Source organism: Aulonocara sp. 'chitande type north' Nkhata Bay, linkage group LG17 (assembly GCF_057382095.1).
Source record: "Aulonocara sp. 'chitande type north' Nkhata Bay isolate Kocher_YH1m ecotype deep benthic linkage group LG17, A_spYH_male_GT1.1, whole genome shotgun sequence".
Taxonomy (NCBI): domain Eukaryota; kingdom Metazoa; phylum Chordata; class Actinopteri; order Cichliformes; family Cichlidae; genus Aulonocara; species Aulonocara sp. 'chitande type north' Nkhata Bay.
In genome coordinates, this window is record NC_141360.1 from 36,184,524 (window position 1) to 36,204,621 (window position 20,098).

Consider the following 20,098-nt stretch of genomic DNA (forward strand, 5'->3'; position numbering starts at 1 on the left):
GTCAATGTGTTTTACTTTGCAATCTACTCATAATTACAGGACATTGACGTAAAAACCTTTTATGGAAGGAAACCAAGGGAATGTGCACTTTCTGTCCTCAGAAAGTGAGGACAGTGAGCTATCATAGAGTGACAGTGAAGTAGAGGAGTGGGTCCTTGAATCAGGTTTGACGGACACTTAGGAGCTCAGGGGTCAGTTGGTAAAGTAACTGTGTCTGTGTGTGTGTTAGTGTGTGTGTGTGGTCGTGTATTACTTATTGTTGTGGGGACACAAATTTGTTTACACACTCACATTGTGAGGTCTCGCCTACTTTATGGGGACAAATTGCAAGGTAAATCATTCAATTTCAATTCAATTGTCCCCAAAAGTGATGGAAACACAACGTGTGTGCGTGCATGTGCATGGGGTTAAGGTCAAATGTTGGATGTATTTTGGTGTTTCATTGTTCTGTGAAATGTTTACATTGTTTATTTGTTGCTTATTTATTTGTTCATCCTTGTTGTACTTATAAAACTTATTATAGAATAACTTGGTGTTTGACTACCCTTGTCGCACAGTGTTGTCTTGAAGCAACAAACCAATATCTGTTTGGAGGGGGGGGCAGGGTGTCAAATTTTATGATTTATATACTATTAGGCAGAGGTGTGGACTCGAGTCACATGACTTGGACTCGAGTCAGACTCGAGTCATTAATTTTATGACTTTAGACTTGACTTGAAAAAATGTTCTAAGACTTGTGACTTGACTTGGACTTTTACACCAATGACCTGAGACTTGAATTGGACTTGAACCGGTTTACTTGAAAAGACTTGATATTTTACCCCAAATATAAAATTTAACATGCATATTATATAGAGATTGAAAATGTGACGTCATTCACGGGTAGAACCGCAAAGGATTCTGGGAACTCGTGGCAAGCGGTACTAGCGCACGCAGGCTTTCAATTGAAATCAGTTATACAGCGATAAAAAGAAACAAAAATGTCAAGAAGCCGTTGTATTATTAACTGCAATAGCCGGTCGCATGACAGCCACGGGAAGCCGACGGGTAAAGAGATCGGTTGTTATCGGATTACGTCGTTGAAGAGAAATTGTTCAAGCCATGTTTCCGAAGTAACAAAGAGGCGACGGATGGCCTGGATTGCAGCCATTCAAAGATCAAATATAACGTCCCAGAACACTCCAGCTCACAGGTTAGTCTGCTCCAAGCATTTACACGAAGGTCAGTGTTTTTTAGTAGTTAATACGTCATTTTCATAACATAATTAGTGATATAGGTTACAAGCAAGTCTGGCGCTGAACAGAAATTGTCGCGCTATGCTCCTTTATTTATTGTGCATAAATAGTGAATTGTCCTGACACAATATTGCGTTTCGCTTCTGTTATTATGGTACATTGACAAAAACATATACTTTTATTCACAGGATAAAACAGGTTTTTTGTATCACTAATTGCCCAGTGCGATTACAGCATACAATATTATTGTCACTGCTACATTTCTGTGATGGGTACCAGAAATTATTTCCACTACTAATTAATTACCGTTGAGCTCAAAGGTCCTATTAATAAACGGTTAAGGAATGTGTATTTATGACGACGATTTGTGAGACTGGTAAACTTATGATACGTACGATGGTCTTTACTTTCTACACGGTGCATTTCAAGGTCCTGTACCCATCTGTCGGTAAACTGTACCTGGGCTTGTTGCAGTGACCTGAAGTTACTAAACTTCATGAGTGTATGCACTCACTCCAAGAACCGTATGATTATAAATATGCACATAAATATGCTAAGATGAGATAGCTGACTTCATCTAACTAGCAAATGTTGTCCAGGCTACGTTGGTGATACAGTTTTTTTTAATGTGCATGATATTTTTGTCATGCGATTTTAAAGCTGGTCCTACAACCGCATCCAAGAATAACATGCAGCTTATCTCAGAACTGTCGGTGAAAATTATTCTTGGAGCTAGGTTTAATTGAGCTGCATTTTAAAGAGGTGCAATTTCACAATTTGTGTATATTTTCTAAGTTCACTATTTTGTCATGTGTTGAGAAAAACACAGATTTTAAAATTACATGGTCTAATATTTACATTTAGCATAACTGCAACATTATTTTTTCATTTTTTTTTTTTAAAGACTCGAAAGGACTTGAAATTCAAAGTTTCAGACTTGTGACTTGACTCGGACTTTTACACCAGTGACTTGAGACTCGACTCTGACTTGCCTGACATTACTTGAGACTTGAGGATAAAGACTTGAGACTTACTTGAGACTTGCAAAACAATGACTTGGTCCCACCTCTGCTATTAGGGACCCTAAAGCTCCCCCAAAATAGGGAGAAATATTTTTTTCCCCAAAAATTAAAAAGTCATGCAGTAGAGGGCTAACATGGCAAGTTACATTCAAAGGTAATCTATTACAGATGTTTGAGGTTATCCTTGAAAGGCATAGATACAAGAGTGTGCACCTGGGAGTGCTTTTGTGGTCACAATGGCCTGCCATGCTGTGGTTATTTGATGATACTTGCTCTGTCCCATAGTTGTGAGTTTTCTGTTTGTTTGTTTTTTGTTTTTGTTTTTTTGTTTGTTTTGTTTTTTTCTTTCTTGCTTTGTGTGTTTGTTTGTTTGTTTTTTTTGTTTGTTTCTAATTTAAAAATGAAAATAAAGCTTAGGAAAAAAAAGGTATTCTATTAATGTTATTATTGTTTTTATTGGAAAAAAAAACATTAGTATAAGTATTAGTATAAATTAATATAATTTCCAGGTCAATCATAAATCAAAGACTTTTTTGTACAGTTGTCATTATAGTATTGTATAGTTAGTAATTAGTACCCTTTTATCCCTAAATTTAGCATATTATTTGTTGTAAATCCTAGTTTTATATCTCTTGGAGATATATCTTTTATATACTTATATAAATGCACCATAGGGGGCTTGGGGTGAAACAGCATTTCGGTACACTGTAAACTGTGTATACTCATGTATTGACAATAAAGATCTTGAATCTTGAAAGACTTTTCAATACTAGGCAGATGGGATGTACCACTATGAGGGTGGAGTGGAATAGTCCCATTGATAATACCCTTTAATTTCCCTCTCACCTTTTGGCTTTCAACACCGTGTCACCTGAAGAACTGGGCCCTATTTCAGGAAGCCGGTTTAGTGCAAACTCTGAGTAAGTAAACCCTGAGTTAACGAAAACTCTGGGTTTTCGGTTTCACAAAGCGAGTTTAGATTAATTCTGAGTGAGTTACTATGACGACACACTCCGTGAAGCTAACCTGCCCCCTAGCAGGTTTACTTCAACTAATCCTGACTTTCTCCGCCTCTGTGTCGGAAACCTGACTGTAGGAAGTGTCAGACATGGCGTGCCCCTTCCTTGAAGAGCCAGTAGATGTTGAAGCCCAAATTCTCCGCAGAGCTCTCCGCCGGGAGAGAGTGATTAGAGCGCGTTTGGACATTTTATCATTTCCTGATGATTTCCTGTGTGAACGTTACCGTTTCTCAGCACAATCTATAATTCATTTGAATAACATCCTCAGGCTTAATATTACTCATGTGACACATCGCGGACATTCTCTCAGTTCTGTACATATTATTTGTATTGCACTTCGTTTTTGCAAACGGGAGCTTTCTGTATAATATTGGTGACGCTGAACACGTTTCCAAGGCTACCGTCTGTCGGGCAGTCAGGAATGTTACAGTTGCACTGAAACGTCTCCTGTACTCGTTTGTGGTGTTCCCCGGTCATAGACCCACACGATTTATCAAAGAGGGATTCCACAAAATTGCAGGTATCAGGATGAACAAAACTTAATTCATGATGTGGTGATACTTGAACTACTACTTAAATTTTACATTTATTCTCACGGTTCCCAGGCATCTGTATAGATGGCACTCACATTCCAATCATTGCTCCTTCAGTAAATGAAGGAGACTATGTGAACAGGAAGTCTTTCCACAGCATTAATGTACAGGTACATAGTTCCCTGTAGCATTTCAAACTAACAAATTATTTCATTATAGTAATGGATGCTAATTTGTGTTCTCTGCACTGTGAAGATCATATGTGATGCTGCCAACATTATCACAAATGTGGAAGCCAACTGCTCAGCCTCTGTGAGTGGTGGTGGTGGAGGACCCCCACCTGTTTTTCGGGCCTCCGCTTTTTTCTGTTGGCTATAACGGGTAGAGATGGACCGATCCGATATTACGTATCGGTATCGGTCCGATACTGACCTAAATTACTGGATCGGATATCGGAGAAAAATAAAAAATGTAATCCGATCCATTAAATATCACGAAAGCACCTCACAAAACTTGCAACACGCCTTAACTCACCTCAGAACGTTAGCACGTCAGAGCAGTATGCATCACGTGATAGAGCGGCTGTGGCATGGGGACCTGTGGTGGTCTGGATAGCATGTGGAGCTTCGCTAGCAACCCAGCATTTCATCTCTGACAAAGTTATCCCGAGAGAAGTAAAGCAAGTGTGTAAGTCCATCTCTGAATGTAAAGCATTCCTGCGTTAAGCTTAACAAGCGATATATGGAGCGACTGCCTCTCCTGCTGCTACTTCAATCATGAAACTGCTTAACGATCAGCTGATCGGCTTTTCTGTCGCGAGTCCGTCTCTCTAGTTTGTTTTTGGCCCACTTTGCACCAGAAAGAGGAAACCAGCGGCTGAACAACAGCAGCACGTTTAAGCTTGATCAGCTATTGTTAGAATGTATTTAATATTACTTTCTACTCCAGGATCTTTTTCTACGTAGCTGACGCTGGTAACTGTGCAGGGGCGGATCTAGCAAAGTTTAGCCAGGGGGGCCGATAGGGCATTAACAGGGAAAAGGGGGCACAAAGACATACTTTTCTTTCTTATTCTCATTTAAAATGTCTAGCTTTTAATAAATAATTATCTGACACCCAAAGTTTTAATTTGATGCAAAATGAATAGAAGTCCATTACTGTATATAGTAACTATTAAGTCTAATATATATACCCTAGTAAGCTATAGTACTTTTTCCCTTTGGGAAGGTACCATCTGTGCAGTCTGCAATTTTGTTGAAGAAAGATGTTGAATCTATTTAATATTTCTTGAAAAATAATTGATTTCTGTGCATTTTTTTTCACACTGCATCAAATTAAGGTTGATTACGTCGATTAAGCATCATGAGGTGGAGCGTGAGGGGTGGTTCCCTATTTTTTATTTTTTTATTTTTGTTGTTGCTGGGAGTTGGAACCCTATTAGTTAAGTTGCTTAATATTTATGCTAAGTACTCTTTAAAATACCAGAATAGGGAGGATGGTGTAGGTTTAAGTTTATTAGATTGATCAGTATTGCTGAACTATGAAATATTTTTTTTTGCATACAGGTATAACAGAATAGCTTTAGTGTAGTTGTTGTTTTAAACTTGAGTATGAACTTATACAAAATGCAGCAAGATATTTAAAAAACAGTTTTGTTGATTAAAAAACACTATATCGGATTCATATCGGTATCGGCAGATATCCAAATTTATGATATCGGTATCGGTATCGGACATAAAAAAGTGGTATCGTGCCATCTCTAATAACGGGTCACATTTGAGCACACAGAGTAAGCAAATATGTACTTGTAATGTGTTCAGATAATTTCAATAAGTGCTTACAGAGGGGAAATTAATGTAGCCTCTAACTGCAATTGATTTACATCGGACAAACAGACCAAGCACTATGGCTCATAATACAATTACACCTTACCTGTTTGGACTATATTTTTATATTTCATTTTTACTTGCTGCCAGGAACGTTTGGGGCCTGTTGGGTTGCACCTGCGCTCACATCACATCACAAAATAAAATGTGTAAAATAAAATATAATAAAATAACGTGTTAAATGGGTGGAAATCCCTAGATCAATGTTTAAATTAACACTCACGCATTGACTCTGTTGGCTATGTTTTGCCATGCATGCTCCCTTTCTTTGGCAGCTGAGGCTGTGTTACTTTTTTTCTGCAAAATTTGCATGTTATCGGCATATGCTGCCATCAGAATTTCGGCCTCAAGCGCTGTAAAATACATTGACCGCGCCTTCTTTCCCTCCGTCTCCATGGTGACTCGCTTAATCTGTGCTCCACTAATCAGGGCTTTATGTATCCTCGTGCGCGCGCTTAACTTGGGGTTAAAGCAACTCCGCGTTGATTGAACTAATTGTTATCAGCCTTTCTGAAACCGAATATTCCGAGTTGGACAGTTCGGGGTTACTCAACCCTGAGTATCGTTTTTCACTCTGAGTTTTCTAAACCGGCTTCCTGAAATAGGGCCCTGGGGGTAGATAAATTCAGCGTAATCCCATTGTCACTGCCAGCTTTTACCAGTATCTGAAAGCTTAATCCAACATATAATATAGCATATAGTATAGCATTTTAGTCTCATTCATGATGATCAGATAGCGTGTTCACTTCCATTTGTAAATGTTTGTCTTGGTGTCTGGTTGTTCATGTTTTCATGAGCAACAGTTGAGGCACTTTGCATTTGGGAGGAGTTTCTGGCTGAGTAAATAGCAGAGGAGCCAGCCTCCTAGACAGTATTCAAAAGTTCGAGTGAGTGCACAGTGTCAGACATCAAGATCTTTGTAACAAACATTTTTGTTAAACATGGAATTGACAGCAGAAAGTCACTCCATTCCCCTATCTGATGGAAACAGCATACCCTTGATAGGACTGGGAACTTATGCAGATCCCCACGAGGTAAGATTCATGATTTAATTGTATATTGTATATCGTTGTGCATGTGTCACGAAGCAAAAACTAAATGAATAAATAAAAAATAGTGGTAGGATTTTTTTGTTTGTTTGTTTTTCGCTGTGACTTTTGAGTGCTTATTATATTATTATTATGGTTGTTGTTATTTTATTTTATACTATATATTCCTTCCAGTACTACTTCTTCTTCTTCTTATTTTTTTTTTGACAGACTCCTAAAGGAACTGCATATGAATCTGTCAAAATTGCGATCGAGACGGGCTACAGACATATTGATGGAGCATTGATCTATTACAATGAACATGAAGTGGGGCAAGCAATAAGGGACAAAATAGCAGATGGAACTGTGAAAAGAGAGGACATCTTCTATTGTGGAAAGGTTTGCAAAGCATACTTGTTCGTGTGAGCCTCTCCTGTCCACCTTGACTGTTGAACTTTTTTTTTCTTTCTGTTTTTCTGTACACACATTCTGTACTTAAGTAGAAGTACATCTATTACTGTTCAAAACTACTCCAGTAAAAGATGAAGTACTGATTCAACTTCTTTACTCAAGTAAAAGTAAAAAAGTACAGGGTGTTTAGTAGCTGTTTGGAGGACATTTCTATTTCTGTGCAAAGCTAACTTAACCTTCGGCTATGTTAACACAATGATAAAATAATATTAGCAGATGGGAATACAAACTTCAGCCTAAGTTTTTTCCAATCTAAGTATACTCAGCTTGAATCTGAAGAAAAAGAAGTAAAATAAAAAATATATATATCAGTCAATAGATCTAAGAATCATCAGCTAAAATTCATATGAATCTCTGCTACACTTGATGTAGAACTCATGCAAACTCATGAAACCACAGTCACTGTGCACCGGTCACACACTCTTCTTTACTTTAAACCCATCACAGTACACCAAACTAATCTCCAGAGTATTTTCATGTAGTCTTTAAATAGCCTCAGTTTGATTTGCATGTATCATAATATGCAAAAACACAATGTTGGCTCATAGTGACAAAAATCCGTTAAAGCAAATCCGTTAAGGCAAAAGTAACGAGCCTGTTTTACTACTGAAGTGCAGTATAGAAAATTTTATAAAATTTTAACAAATATTTGTGCTTTGTTACTTCCCACCTCAAGAGTTCAGTGATGCATGAAGATCATCAAGACTTTTAGAAATCGAACAACAAGTTCCATTAATAACAAATCCACAAAATCCTCATGTAGGTTATTCAGGGTGAAGCAGGTTGTTTTTCATCTAATTCATTGAAACAAATCCAGCACTATGACGGCATGCACAGGTTTTGGTTGCACCATTCCTAGCATGCATGTTTCTAGATGAGCTTTAACATCTATATCGAGAATGCATGAAAAATGCGTTTAGCAGGATTTCTCTGGGTGTAATTGTTGATGCCAACAAAAAATTTAAAGTTTAAAAATGTGTTTTTTCCTGTCAAAAATGGTGGCCAAAGTGACAAAAAAGTACAACTCCTTTAGTTATTTTAAAGTAAATAACTAATAATGCAAATAAGAAAAAAAGCCAATCTGAATATTATACCAATATTATTTCCCTGAACCACAAAAAAATAAGGAAGATAAAGTAAGTACATTTTGGTTTGTACAACACCTTTCGAGACAAACATTACAAAGTCCCTCAAGGCAAAAGTTAACCAAAAACAAGTCTAAAATGCTTTTGGCCTGTGTGAAACTTAAAAGGTATGGATAACATACGAATCGATAACATATTCATTTTCATGACATACCTTTGAATCTTAAAAAAAACCAAATGCTGAGTTCTGTAGCTTTTTTCTACATTTGTTAACTTTTCTTCTTTTCTTTTGAAGTTGTGGAACACATTTCATCCACCCGAGCTAGTACGACCTACTTTAGAGAAAACCCTGACGACATTACAGCTGGATTATGTTGACCTCTATATTATAGGACAGCCCATGGCTTTCAAGGTATGCACACATGTGAAAACTTAATAACAAGTTTTTAATTTTTACATTTGAATTTCATGAGGTTTTACTGCACCAAATGAAATACTATACTATACTGAAACACTATAATTTTCTGAAGCCAGGAGATGAATTTTACCCCAACGATGAGAGTGGGAAGTGGCTTTATCATGAAACGGACCTCTGTGCCACATGGGAGGTGAGACTTGGTGGCCTGCTTATTCAAGAAAATTTAGTTTCAGTGATTTCCTAACATATGTGAAGACAACATAACTGCTACAGAACAACAGTATTGGGTACACGCGTCCTTTAACTTATAGTTAAATACAAAAAGATATGTGGTAAAAATCAATGACAGCTTCAACAGTGTCTCAGTTTTACTGTTTCTGTGAGCTTTTAAATTGTTTCAAAGTTCAACGTTGACTATATTGTTTTATTATTGTGCTTTCCTATGTCTCTCACAGGCTTTAGAAGCTTGTAAAGACGCTGGCCTTGTAAAATCTCTTGGGGTTTCAAACTTCAACAAGCGACAACTAGAGCTAATCCTTAACAAGCCGGGGCTGAAACACAAACCTGTGTCAAACCAGGTTAGTGGTACATTATTGAGCAAGCAGTTGTCTGGAAATAAGTTACTAAGTACTTGTTTTCAGAATACTAAGGTCAAAAAGCTTTGCTCTTTGAACTAACTAACTGAAAACGCTCGGTAAGTTTTTAACTGAGATTTAAATGAATAGATGGAATCAGAGGCGCGAATAGCAGCAGGAAGATTGTTCCAGGGGCTAGGGGCTGCCAGGGCAAAAGCACGGTCACCTCTGGTCTTTAGCCAGGATCTAGGCTGCACTAGGAGTAATTGTCTTGATTATCTTAGGGTTTTCCCCGGGGTATATGAACTAAGGAGTTCAGTGAGGTAGCACGGCGCAGTATTGACACAGTTCTTGTGTAATTTGGCACTATTCAGCCTTTTCTTCTTGCTTCTTTTCCTTAAGAGTGGCTTCTTGACAGCCACCCTTCCACAAAGACCATTTATGGTGAGTCTCAACAAACTGTTGATGGGTTAGTTGAAGGATGAGATACACCACTCAGGTCCCATATCAGATCTTTGATACAGTTTTTCTGTTTTCTTAAGGACATAGCTTTTAGATGCTGTTCATCTGCTCTAATGTTTTTTTTTCTTGTCCAGTTTCCTCACACCATACTGAAATATGCCAAGTTTCCAGCTAAAAGCTCTTTGCTCATCAAATCGTGTTATTCATGGCAGAGATTTAGATAAAAGACATGGGAAGAAATTTTCTTTTACTACAGGATGCTAATAAGTCCCTAAAGAAACTGGTTCTTTCCTAACTTTTCTGTAATGTGTAAACTCAATGAGTCATTCTTTGAATTAGCTGCCTTTTTGTGACACTGATAACACTGATTTCATAGATCAGTGTTAGGTGTTTTAATAATCATGATAAAAGAGTGAAAAAATAGCTAGTGCCCAAAGTAAAACTTTGTCTTCAGAAAGCCTGGAGAACTATTGCTCAGCACCACTTACAAGAAACTGTCCTATTAGAAATATAAATACTCGAGACTTGGGAAATGTACAGTACTATATTTACCGTAAGATCAGCAGATAAATGTGCAAACCATTCTTCATTTTAAAAAGTAGTGTTTCAAGAGTCAATGCTTTTGTTACTTTATTGTGCAGCGGCAATTTATTAAAGTCAGAAGAAAGAATCTGAGGCACAACCAGCTGAAGGCTTTAGTTTCAGTCTTTGAATATTTGCGCATACAGCTAATGAACAATACAACAGAAAGACTCAGATTTTAGACATATGCCCAATATGTTTTAACTAAATCACACACACAGCTGTGTTTTGATAGATATGTGAACATTGTGTGGATAGGACATGGATATGTTGCAGAGGTATAGGAACAAAATGCAGGCAATGTATACCGCCCAGAAATGTGGGGAAAACTTCAAATTTATTTAAAAAGTAAGTTTACTGCCTGAAATATTATCAGTATGAAAGGACTGAACTTTGAATCAATGAAAGCATAACAGAGATAGGAAGTTATTATTTAAGTAACATGAACAATCAAGATGCACTTGGAAGTGTTGGTTCATAACACTCGCAAGGAATAAGCCAAGCTGTCTTCATCAGAAACATGTGTGTATGTATACATATGTGCTCTATTACAGGTTGAATGCCACCCCTATTTCACCCAGCCAAAATTGCTTGAATACTGCCGGCAGAATGGTATCGTCATTGTTGGTTACAGCCCGCTGGGAACATCCAGAGATCCATCTTGGTATGGGTCACACTCATTTTATGAGTAGCTAGTCAAGTTCTCAGCCTCTTGATTGAAATTAAAATATCACTGTTTCAATAAAGGGTAAACCTAAAATGCCCCCCAATGCTGGAAGATGACCTGCTGGTATCGATTGCCAAAAAGTACAACAAGACCACGGCTCAGGTGTGTCTGCGGTTCAATGTACAGAGAGGCGTGGTGGTCATCCCAAAGAGCTTCAGCCCTGCTCGCATAAAGGAAAACTTTGAGGTTTGTTTATAATTTTAGGTATGTAGGTAGCAAAAAGTGCCTTCTGAAAACCAGACGCATGGAATATAATCAGACTTATTTGCCAACTTTCCAGATATTTGATTTCTCTCTCTCTGACGCTGATATGAAGGCAGTTGAAGGGTTGAACAAAAACATCCGCTTTGTGGAGCTTCTCATGTGAGTATAGTGCAGCTTGTGTGAAGTTTTGCTCCTTGAACAAACGGCTCCAATTAATATTTCTCTTTTCTGGCTCAACAGGTGGTCTGACCATCCAGAGTATCCATTTCATGATGACTTCTAAACACCACAAACAGCAACACATTGTTCGAGAGTGATTAAATTTGGCATCTTTACTTTGCTAAAATAATATTTAATTGCTATTAGCTAATTAAAAAAAAAAAAAAAAAAAACTTAATTTTACAGCACACAATATAATACACTTCCTCGGGTAAAGGGTTTCACTGCTGAGCCGTGCTGTGGGAAGAATAATGAAGGTCTGCTCTCACAGATGTCTTTAGTTTTGTAAAAGTCTTACAGATAAGTTTTGAGTGACAAAACAAACAAACTTGGGATAGTAAATGTTTGCAAACTACAAAATAAAGATAAGGTGTGGCTAAATCAAAACAAGACTGTTAAGTATAGAAAGCTTAAACTCTGGACAGATGGTGTTCTCATCCTGCCAACACTTTCATTGCTCAGACCAAATCTGAATTGCTCAACCTGAATAACAGCTTTTAAAACTGAATTTGAATTAAATTTAGCTCTTGAATGCTTTCAGTTTCACTTCTCACCATTCAGTTTTAGTTCTTAAATTCAGTTTTTGGGGTCATACATCCGGGTCCTTCGAGAAAACTGCACAATAATCCAGCACAAAGTTTGCCGTTTCAGTGATAGTCATATCATACCACTTCAGAGGTGATCCAGTAATACTGCACTAATGAATTACACCAGGGGTGTTGAACTCCAGGCCTCAAGGGCCGGTGTCCTGCAGGTTTCATATATCACCCTGGGTCAACACACCTGAATCAAATGATTAGTTTCTTTACCAGGCTTATGGAGAACTTCAAGATATGTTGAGGGGGTAATTTAACCATTTAAATCAGCTGTGTTGGATCAAGGGCACATCTAAAACCTGCAGGACACCAGCTCTCAAGGTCTGGAGTTCAACACCTGTGAATTAGACTGTTCGCTTTAGCTAAAGTTATTAAGTTAGCTAAGGAGTCAGGATACTATATAAGACAGAAATAAGCCAAAATTACAATGGTTTGGACACTCTTTTGTATGTTTCCCTACTGTAGCGGTCTCTCAAAGCATACAGGACTTTCAGGGGGTACAAGATGATAACTGTGGAATTCTAATGGGAACAGTCGATCATTAGGGTTGCCAACTCCCTGAAAAATAAATAAGGGACGCCTCGTGGCCAGGGCCGGGCAAAGTGTGGTAGCTCTTTTTTTTTGTGTGTGAAATTTTTTTTTAACCATTTGACTTGAATTTGATTTAAGCAGATGCATATTCTTTGTGATATGACCATATGGGAAACAAATGATAATTTAGCCATTTATTTTTAGCTCAAAATAACATTAACACAGTAAAACGGGTCTCTTTCTTAAACAGAAGCCTGTCATGCTTAACTTTTGAGAATATAAGTAAATCTTTCTTTAAAAGAACTCTGTCCTGCTTAACTTAAAATTATATAAATTAATAGAAAACAATAGAACAAAATCATTCTTGTAACAGTGCACATTTAGTGCATTTAGTACAATTGGCTTCAGTTGAGGTATTATTTCAGCTTTTCTAATGCTAATCAGCTGCTCCTGTTTGTAAACACACTTGTTCCCATGATTACGCATCATAACTCATCATCATTATTCATCTATGTATTACTTTTATGTATTAGTCATCTATTTGTTGTAATCATCTATCCTTGCAGTTGTTTATTACACAAAATAAATTATATTATCACACTTCTGGCCACATAGCGCTGATATTCACTGCACATGCCCATATTAACCTTAACCAGAGGGTTTAAAAAAAAAAAACCCAATGTTTACATACCATATCTGCTTCTGCCGTGGCCTGGTGGACAAGAAATTGGTTAAGGGTTCCCCGAGCTTTCACGCCCTTCATGTTCTCCGTGTGCCCACCATTGTGTGTGCATGCCTATGGAAAAAGTGCGCCGGCACACAGTGCAGTGCGCTTTATAGATGTTATCGTGCACTTTTCCAGCCAGGTGTTTTCCTTTTCCCATTCCTCCCTGTACTTTTACAGCCTATTTTTCTTTCTCTGAGGGGAACAAACATTGCTGCTCTAATGCTGGGCTTACACTGTACGATTTTTGGCCCATTTTGAGCCGATTTTTGAGTCATGCGACCGATTTGGTGATCGGCCCAATTTTGGCCTTCATCGTGCATCGTGTAGTATACGTGGGGTAACGAGAAGCGATTAACACCTCGAGCAGCTCCCGATCATCAATCGCTCGTAGGGCGTCACCGCAGCTGCTCACACTGCTCACGCGCAAACACGTAACCGTCGGCGAAAAAGACGGTGCAGCTTGGCTGTGCAGCGTGTGATCTGGACACAGGCGATGGAGGCACAACTTGTAGAACTTTGGAAAGCTCATCCGAGCCTTTTCGATGTGGCATCACAAAATTATCACGACCACAACAACCGTGAAAATAGTTGGATTTACATTGCTGCTCAATCACAGCTGCCTGATTAATGTTTTTCATTAGAAATTTAGCAAAGTTGATGGTGGTGGTGTGCGTGTCTGTGTGAGTGAAAGACAGAGAGGGAGAGCGAGCGACAGATTTTCTGTTATAACCTTCATTTTATGGAGGCCCAGTGTGAGCACTCAGGTTGCATCAGAGCATCTTATTTTTCTACTACGACATAAAATACAAAGTGCATACCTCATTGGCCGCATTAACTTGCAGGGGTTAATGAAAACGCATCTTGCAGTGTGCACTCCTTCCCACAGGTGGAAAACAGACTGAACATTGGTTCCATCCTGGAAGCATTTTGTAAAAAAGTTAAATGTGTAGTTTTAAACCAACAATGTATACATTAAATCTGATATATTAAAATAAAGTATGTTACGTTCCCCTGAGGGGTCTAGGCGGTGAGGGGAAGTAACAAAAAGTGTCCGGGTCAGAAAAAGGAGACAAGGCGGCATGAGGGTTAAATTAAAGAGTTTTATTAAAGTAGCTCAACTAAAAGAGACGGACAAGCCGCTATCACCATTTAAGAAAAACAAAACTCAGGCGTTGGTCAATAAAGTAAAACGTAAGCCAAAAAGAGAGAGCAGCTCACTAACTGTAACCACTCACATGGCACTCTGGCCCAGAACTCACCTTTCCCTGGGCTTAAATCTCTTTAATTACTAACGAGAGTCAGCTGCACAAAAGGGAAAGGTGGCACCTCAGGCAGAAGAGGTAGTGGGACATGCCCACACAGGCACCTTCAGGAGGAGGCCCTGCTAGGGCCGTAACACCCCCTCCCATAAATACAAACCTGTGGTTTGTCAAGTGATTATGATAAACTATCTACAAATCAAGTCTGTAACTGTCACATCAACAAATTGCAGGCTTTCCACCTACCAAACCCCATAGCATCGGTTAGGCATTGCTAGCGGAAGCTGCCAACCCCATCTCAATGGGTTCAAAATACTTACTGAAGGTGGCCGCAGACCCGCAAAACAATGTCTCATGTGATAGCCAGGGCTTTTTTGAGCCATCACATGTGGAGAACACAGCAGGCAGTCAGAAGACCTTACTGCAACACTTTGCAGATGATTCCTCAAGTCACCGGTACAGGCATGTTTGTTAGCCAGGGTTGCCGGTCTTACTGGTGGTTTTATACACAGTCTGTCCCCCTGCGGGTCATTTTGAGGACCTGGGAAATTGTCAACCAGCGGCAACTCAGGGTTAGTTGACCTCTTACCCCGACTACATGACACTACTGAGCAATTATGCTCCAAGTGTAGCCTTTTACTAGGCCGGGCAACCTTGTCTGTTTGAGAACCTGGACTGACTTTTCTCAAAGCAGGCCCTTTTTGCTTTGAGTGTGCTTTCTGTTTGAGTTTCAGCCTCAAACAGTTAGCAACAAGGTGTCCAGGTTTGTGGCAGAGAAACAAAGCTTCGTTTTGGGTCTCGAAACCACAACTTTTTCAGCCTTGTTAGCTGGCCCACTCTTACCTCGCCAAGATGTACTATGGCACAGAGGGGTATCACATTCTACAGCATTTGTTTTATGAGTTAGGGTAAACTCATCTGCCAGTATGGCAGCCTGCTGTAAAGTGGAAACCCTCTGTTCACTTAAATAACAAGCAACACACTCAGACATTGTGTTCTTAAAGTCCTCTAGAAGCACAAGCTCACGTAACGACCCCAAGTCATTAACCTGGCTTGCAGAGCACCACCTATCAAAAAGCTTCGCCTTGTCCCTATCGAAGTCAAGATAGGACTGACCCTGTGCCAACTCCAAACCTCGAAAATGCTGCTTATAGGCTTCAGGTATGAGTTCATGGGCTTGGAGGATGGCACTTTTAAGCTTTTCATAAACTAAGCAGTCCTCCATAGACAAACCAGAACAAACCTCCTGAGCCTTACCCGTCAATTTACATAGTAACATCACGCACCACATGTCTTGAGGCCATTGCAGTGCAGTCGCTATGCGTTCAAATGCAATAAAGAAGCTATGAACACTAGACTCACAGAAAACTGGAAACAGGTGGATGTTATTGCTCACAAACGAGCCTCTGGACACCTGTTCACCAACAGATGTAGGCCCAGTGCTCGTCAGCTCCAGCTGATTCAACTGGAACGCCATTTCAGCCTGAAGAAAACCACCACACACCTGTGCCAATTCTCTCACAGGCTAGCCAACAATTAATGGTAACCGAACAACTTCCTCTTCTTGACCAACTTACTTTTTGCTGCACACACATTAACAAATACAACGTACCCAGTTCCTAAGCACACCAAACTATACCTACCTATCTTCTGGAGCGTGCTGGGCTTGAGGCAACTTTAAAGGCAAAGCTTCAGCAACTGGAGCACTGAATTGCCTACCCCCAACAGGGAACTAATCCCCACCCAGGATTACTCCAAAAATAAGAAAGACAAAATAATAAAAGAGTGCCCGAAGGAAGAACTTAAAAAGCTCAGCTGAACACTCACCTAACTTAACTGGGAAGGTGTATTTCTACTCTTCTCAAAAAGCAACACAACCATCACACAAAAGCCAAAAAAACAAAAAAAAAACAAAAACCCAAACACCACCAATTTCAAACTCCCTTTTCAGATCCCGGACGAGCCCCCACTTGTTACGTTTCCCTGAGGGGTCTAGGCGGTGAGGGGGCAGTAACAAAAAGTGTCCGGGTCAGAAAAAGGAGACAAGAAGGCATGAGGGTTAAATTAAAGAGTTTTATTAAAGTAGCTCAACTAAAAGAGACGGACAAGCCGCTATCACCATTTAAGAAAAACAAAACTCAGGCGTTGGTCAATAAAGTAAAACGTAAGCCAAAAAGAGCAGCTCACTAACTGTAACCACTCACATGGCACTCTGGCCCAGAACTCACCTTTCCCTGGGCTTAAATCTCTTTAATTACTGACGAGAGTCAGCTGCACAAAAGGGAAAGGTGGCACCTCAGGCAGAAGAGGTAGTGGGACACGCCCACACAGGCACCTTCATTTATTATAACTTAAACAATAAAATTATTTTAATCTGCATAACTGCTGCTGACGGCAGTCACAGAGGTTTTCGGGCCTTTCAACAATCAGACCCCCTTTCCCAGGTGACCCAGGTAGGGTTGATCAAGCCCCAGCTATTTGAATTGTTACTATTATTATTATTACTGGGGGCTCTGAAATTTAGGGGGGTGGGGAACAACGCATAGGTCAAAAGAGAATGGACTGTATAGAGACCGATTGCGTCCAGAGGCGAAGCGGCGGTACTTGCAGAAAATAGCATGCATTGGAAATGTGGACCCGTATGAAATGCGGCCGCGGAGTAGAAACCCTGAAGACCAACCGCTATTGACGTAGCCTGATATATTTTCGTACCTTGTCTGTGGAGTCAGCACGTACAAGTCGTCATTCAAACAAAGGTAAGTCAGCTTGAGTACTGCGAGTGAAATGCGTTTGATTTCCCTCCGAACATTCAGATTAGTGTAGCATAACTTCATTCATCAGGGGGAAATTAGAGTGAGAACATGTGGAGGCTCTGTTAGAGGGATAACTTAGTGAGTTCATTGTGCTGAAGAATTTAGTTATTCTTTATGGTTAAATAAATTGCAATGATTTATTCATATTGTTCATAAATAATTCTAATTATACATCTTGCTTCCATGTTTGTATCCTGTGTCACTAAAAATACATTTTATTTTAGTTTTATACATTGATTAATGACCTGCAGAATCTCCTTATCATATTAAGTGATTCATAATTGTCACTTTATGCTTTCTCCATCTCAAAAGTGATGACATCCTTGCATTACATACTGTAGGTTCATTTTCTGCAGGCAGATTTAGAATATAACATGCAGCGTTCTATAAATGGATACATAAAAAAATGAAGAATTACATGTATGTGCTAACTTTCTAAACACTTTGTTACATTTATGATAAAGTAGATAATACACATTTATGTCGGCCTTGGCTCATTAGTTCTTGTCTTTAAATTAACTTTGTCCGTGTGTGTTTCAAGTACTGCACTCTCAAAGACTGAATGAACCAGCATTGCAGCCATGGGCCATGATGAGCATCACAGGGAAGGCTGAAGCCGCACACTGCATCTGTATGGCCGGAGTTGCGGAGACCTGCACCCATGTCGCTGCTCTTCTGTTTAATGTAGAAGCAACAGTGCAGATCCGTGGCACAAGGACTGTTACAGATGAACCTGCATACTGGGTTTTGCTGGGTAATATGGCCATAAGATAGACCTCTCCTATTCAGCTGCCCAAAAAAAGGCTCTTGATCAAAACATAAACAGACCATCCGTATTGAAAGGTAAAAGGAGCCGTCCTCAAAAAAGAAAAATCCCACCTGCTACTGTGGAGGAGTTGTCACTGCTATTGGATACTTTGCTGTAACACAGTAAAGCTGTGGGTTTTGGGAATGACCCAAAATGTTTTATCTAGGGGTCTACATTCATTCCTGTAGTGCACTGCCATGTAAATAATTTGCATTTACTGAATATGTACTGACTGAGTACCACTGTTCAAAAGTTGAATAAAGAAACAAACAAATTTTTGCCTCTTTTTTTTTTTAAATTAAAACCACTTTGTAGAACATCACATCAGTTACAATGTAGAATCCATGTCATTTATAGTTTACAAATGACAAAATGTTTACACAGAATCATGACAGTGTTTACATGATATCACCCACTACTAACATTACTTTAATTACTGTATCTTTTGAAAAAATACCACTATTTATACAGCACAAGACTTAAGAATATTTAACAGGAGCCAGTTTTATTTTTCCCTGGTTTTACTACCACACTGTTCACCAAACGCAGCAAACCTTCACCATCCAGAAGGGTCACCTCTTCACCCTCACATGGAAGATGTAATCTGATTGGCATGGTGGTATGTTTGAAGCAGGTCCCTTGTGTAGCGCTGGAACCCGGTCACGATGTGTTTCATCCATTTCATAGGCTGGTTTGCTGCAATAATACCAAATAATTAGCAACTCTATAAATAGAAGGTAGTTCTATTATTATTATTAAACACAATGTCCCGCAGAAGAGCTCGGATTAACTCAGACAGTGTCAGGAGACATGCCGTAGCAAATTATGTGAGGCCATTCCAGGACGAAATGCAAAACAGTTTTACACAGCTGCAGCAGGAGTTGAGTAATCTAGAATATGTCATTTATCATGTTGCAGATATCAACATTGATCACACAGGTGTGACAGTACATAATTATGGAAGTGATCACATCCATGAGCTAATGGACCTCACAATACATAATTATGGAAGTGGTAACGTTAATGTCATTAACGATTATAGGAATATTTCACACTTCAACAACCTTCGTTTCAATTTAGGTTTCGATTACAAACGAAAACGCAAAAAAACCCAAAAACTGCCAAGCGCAGAATTCCAATCGACAAAGGCCGCCGTGCCACCATGCAGGCTGTAGATAACAAAGAAAAATACAGATCTTTGGTGGAAAACTGTATGGCAGAACTCGTTAAGCAAGCTGTAAAAAAATCAGGCAAAGTCATCAGTCTGGAAAGAGTTTCAGACATCTACAACCAGCATACCAACAACATCTGGGCTAAAATCAAGGATGATATTGATAAAATCCCCTTAGAGAAGTTCAAAAACTTCCATGAGGTGATTTTCAAAGCCATGTGTAAAGAGTTTAAAAATGCAGGATTAGCTTTGCTAGCCTTGGAATTAAATCAGCCAGCAATTGAAAATATGATTGCTGAAATTTTCATAAAGGAGGCAGCCAAACTATCGAAGAAACCAAGTTGCATACATCAGTTTTTCTCATCTATAGGCCGACTGTTTTGTTTCACCAGGAAACAAAACAAAGCTGATGTAATGTAAAAGAAATCGTGATATGAAACATTTCTGGAAAACGAATTGGAAACTTCAAATTGGTTAGTTTTAAATGATATACTTAAGAAAACCCTTAGAACGGCCGCGGCCCCTCACTGAGCTTGGTTCTGCCGGAGGTTTCTCCCTCTTAAAAGGGAGTTTTTCCTCCCCACTGTCACCTATGCTTGCTCACAGGGTCTAAGTGTCACAGAAATGGCTTATGTATAAAGAAGTTTAATAGATGGTTCCAGCAGTTAAAATGTTCTTGCTTGTACGTTTCTGTGGTCAATATTGTAAGGGTGTGTTTATCTGGACG

The 20,098-nt window shown here is 39.2% G+C and overlaps 1 protein-coding gene across 2 annotated transcripts; it reads left to right on the forward strand.

Annotated features, from left to right (window-relative positions):
- Positions 1-6,578: 6,578 nt before the first annotated feature.
- Positions 6,579-13,415, forward strand: LOC147310500 (aldo-keto reductase family 1 member D1-like). 2 transcript variants are annotated; one of them, XM_086269393.1, is made up of 9 exons: positions 6,579-6,729; positions 6,955-7,122; positions 8,575-8,691; positions 8,810-8,887; positions 9,153-9,275; positions 10,871-10,980; positions 11,064-11,229; positions 11,324-11,406; positions 11,488-13,413. In XM_086269393.1, exons 1-9 carry the CDS (start codon positions 6,637-6,639, stop codon positions 11,528-11,530), a joined length of 981 nt encoding a protein of 326 aa, XP_086125519.1. In that variant the 5' UTR covers positions 6,579-6,636; the 3' UTR covers positions 11,531-13,413. The 2 variants fall into 2 exon arrangements, with proteins under 2 accessions (XP_086125519.1, XP_086125520.1); XM_086269394.1 differs by lacking the exon at positions 9,153-9,275 and having other exon boundaries at positions 11,488-13,415.
- The last annotated feature ends 6,683 nt before the right edge of the window (positions 13,416-20,098 follow it).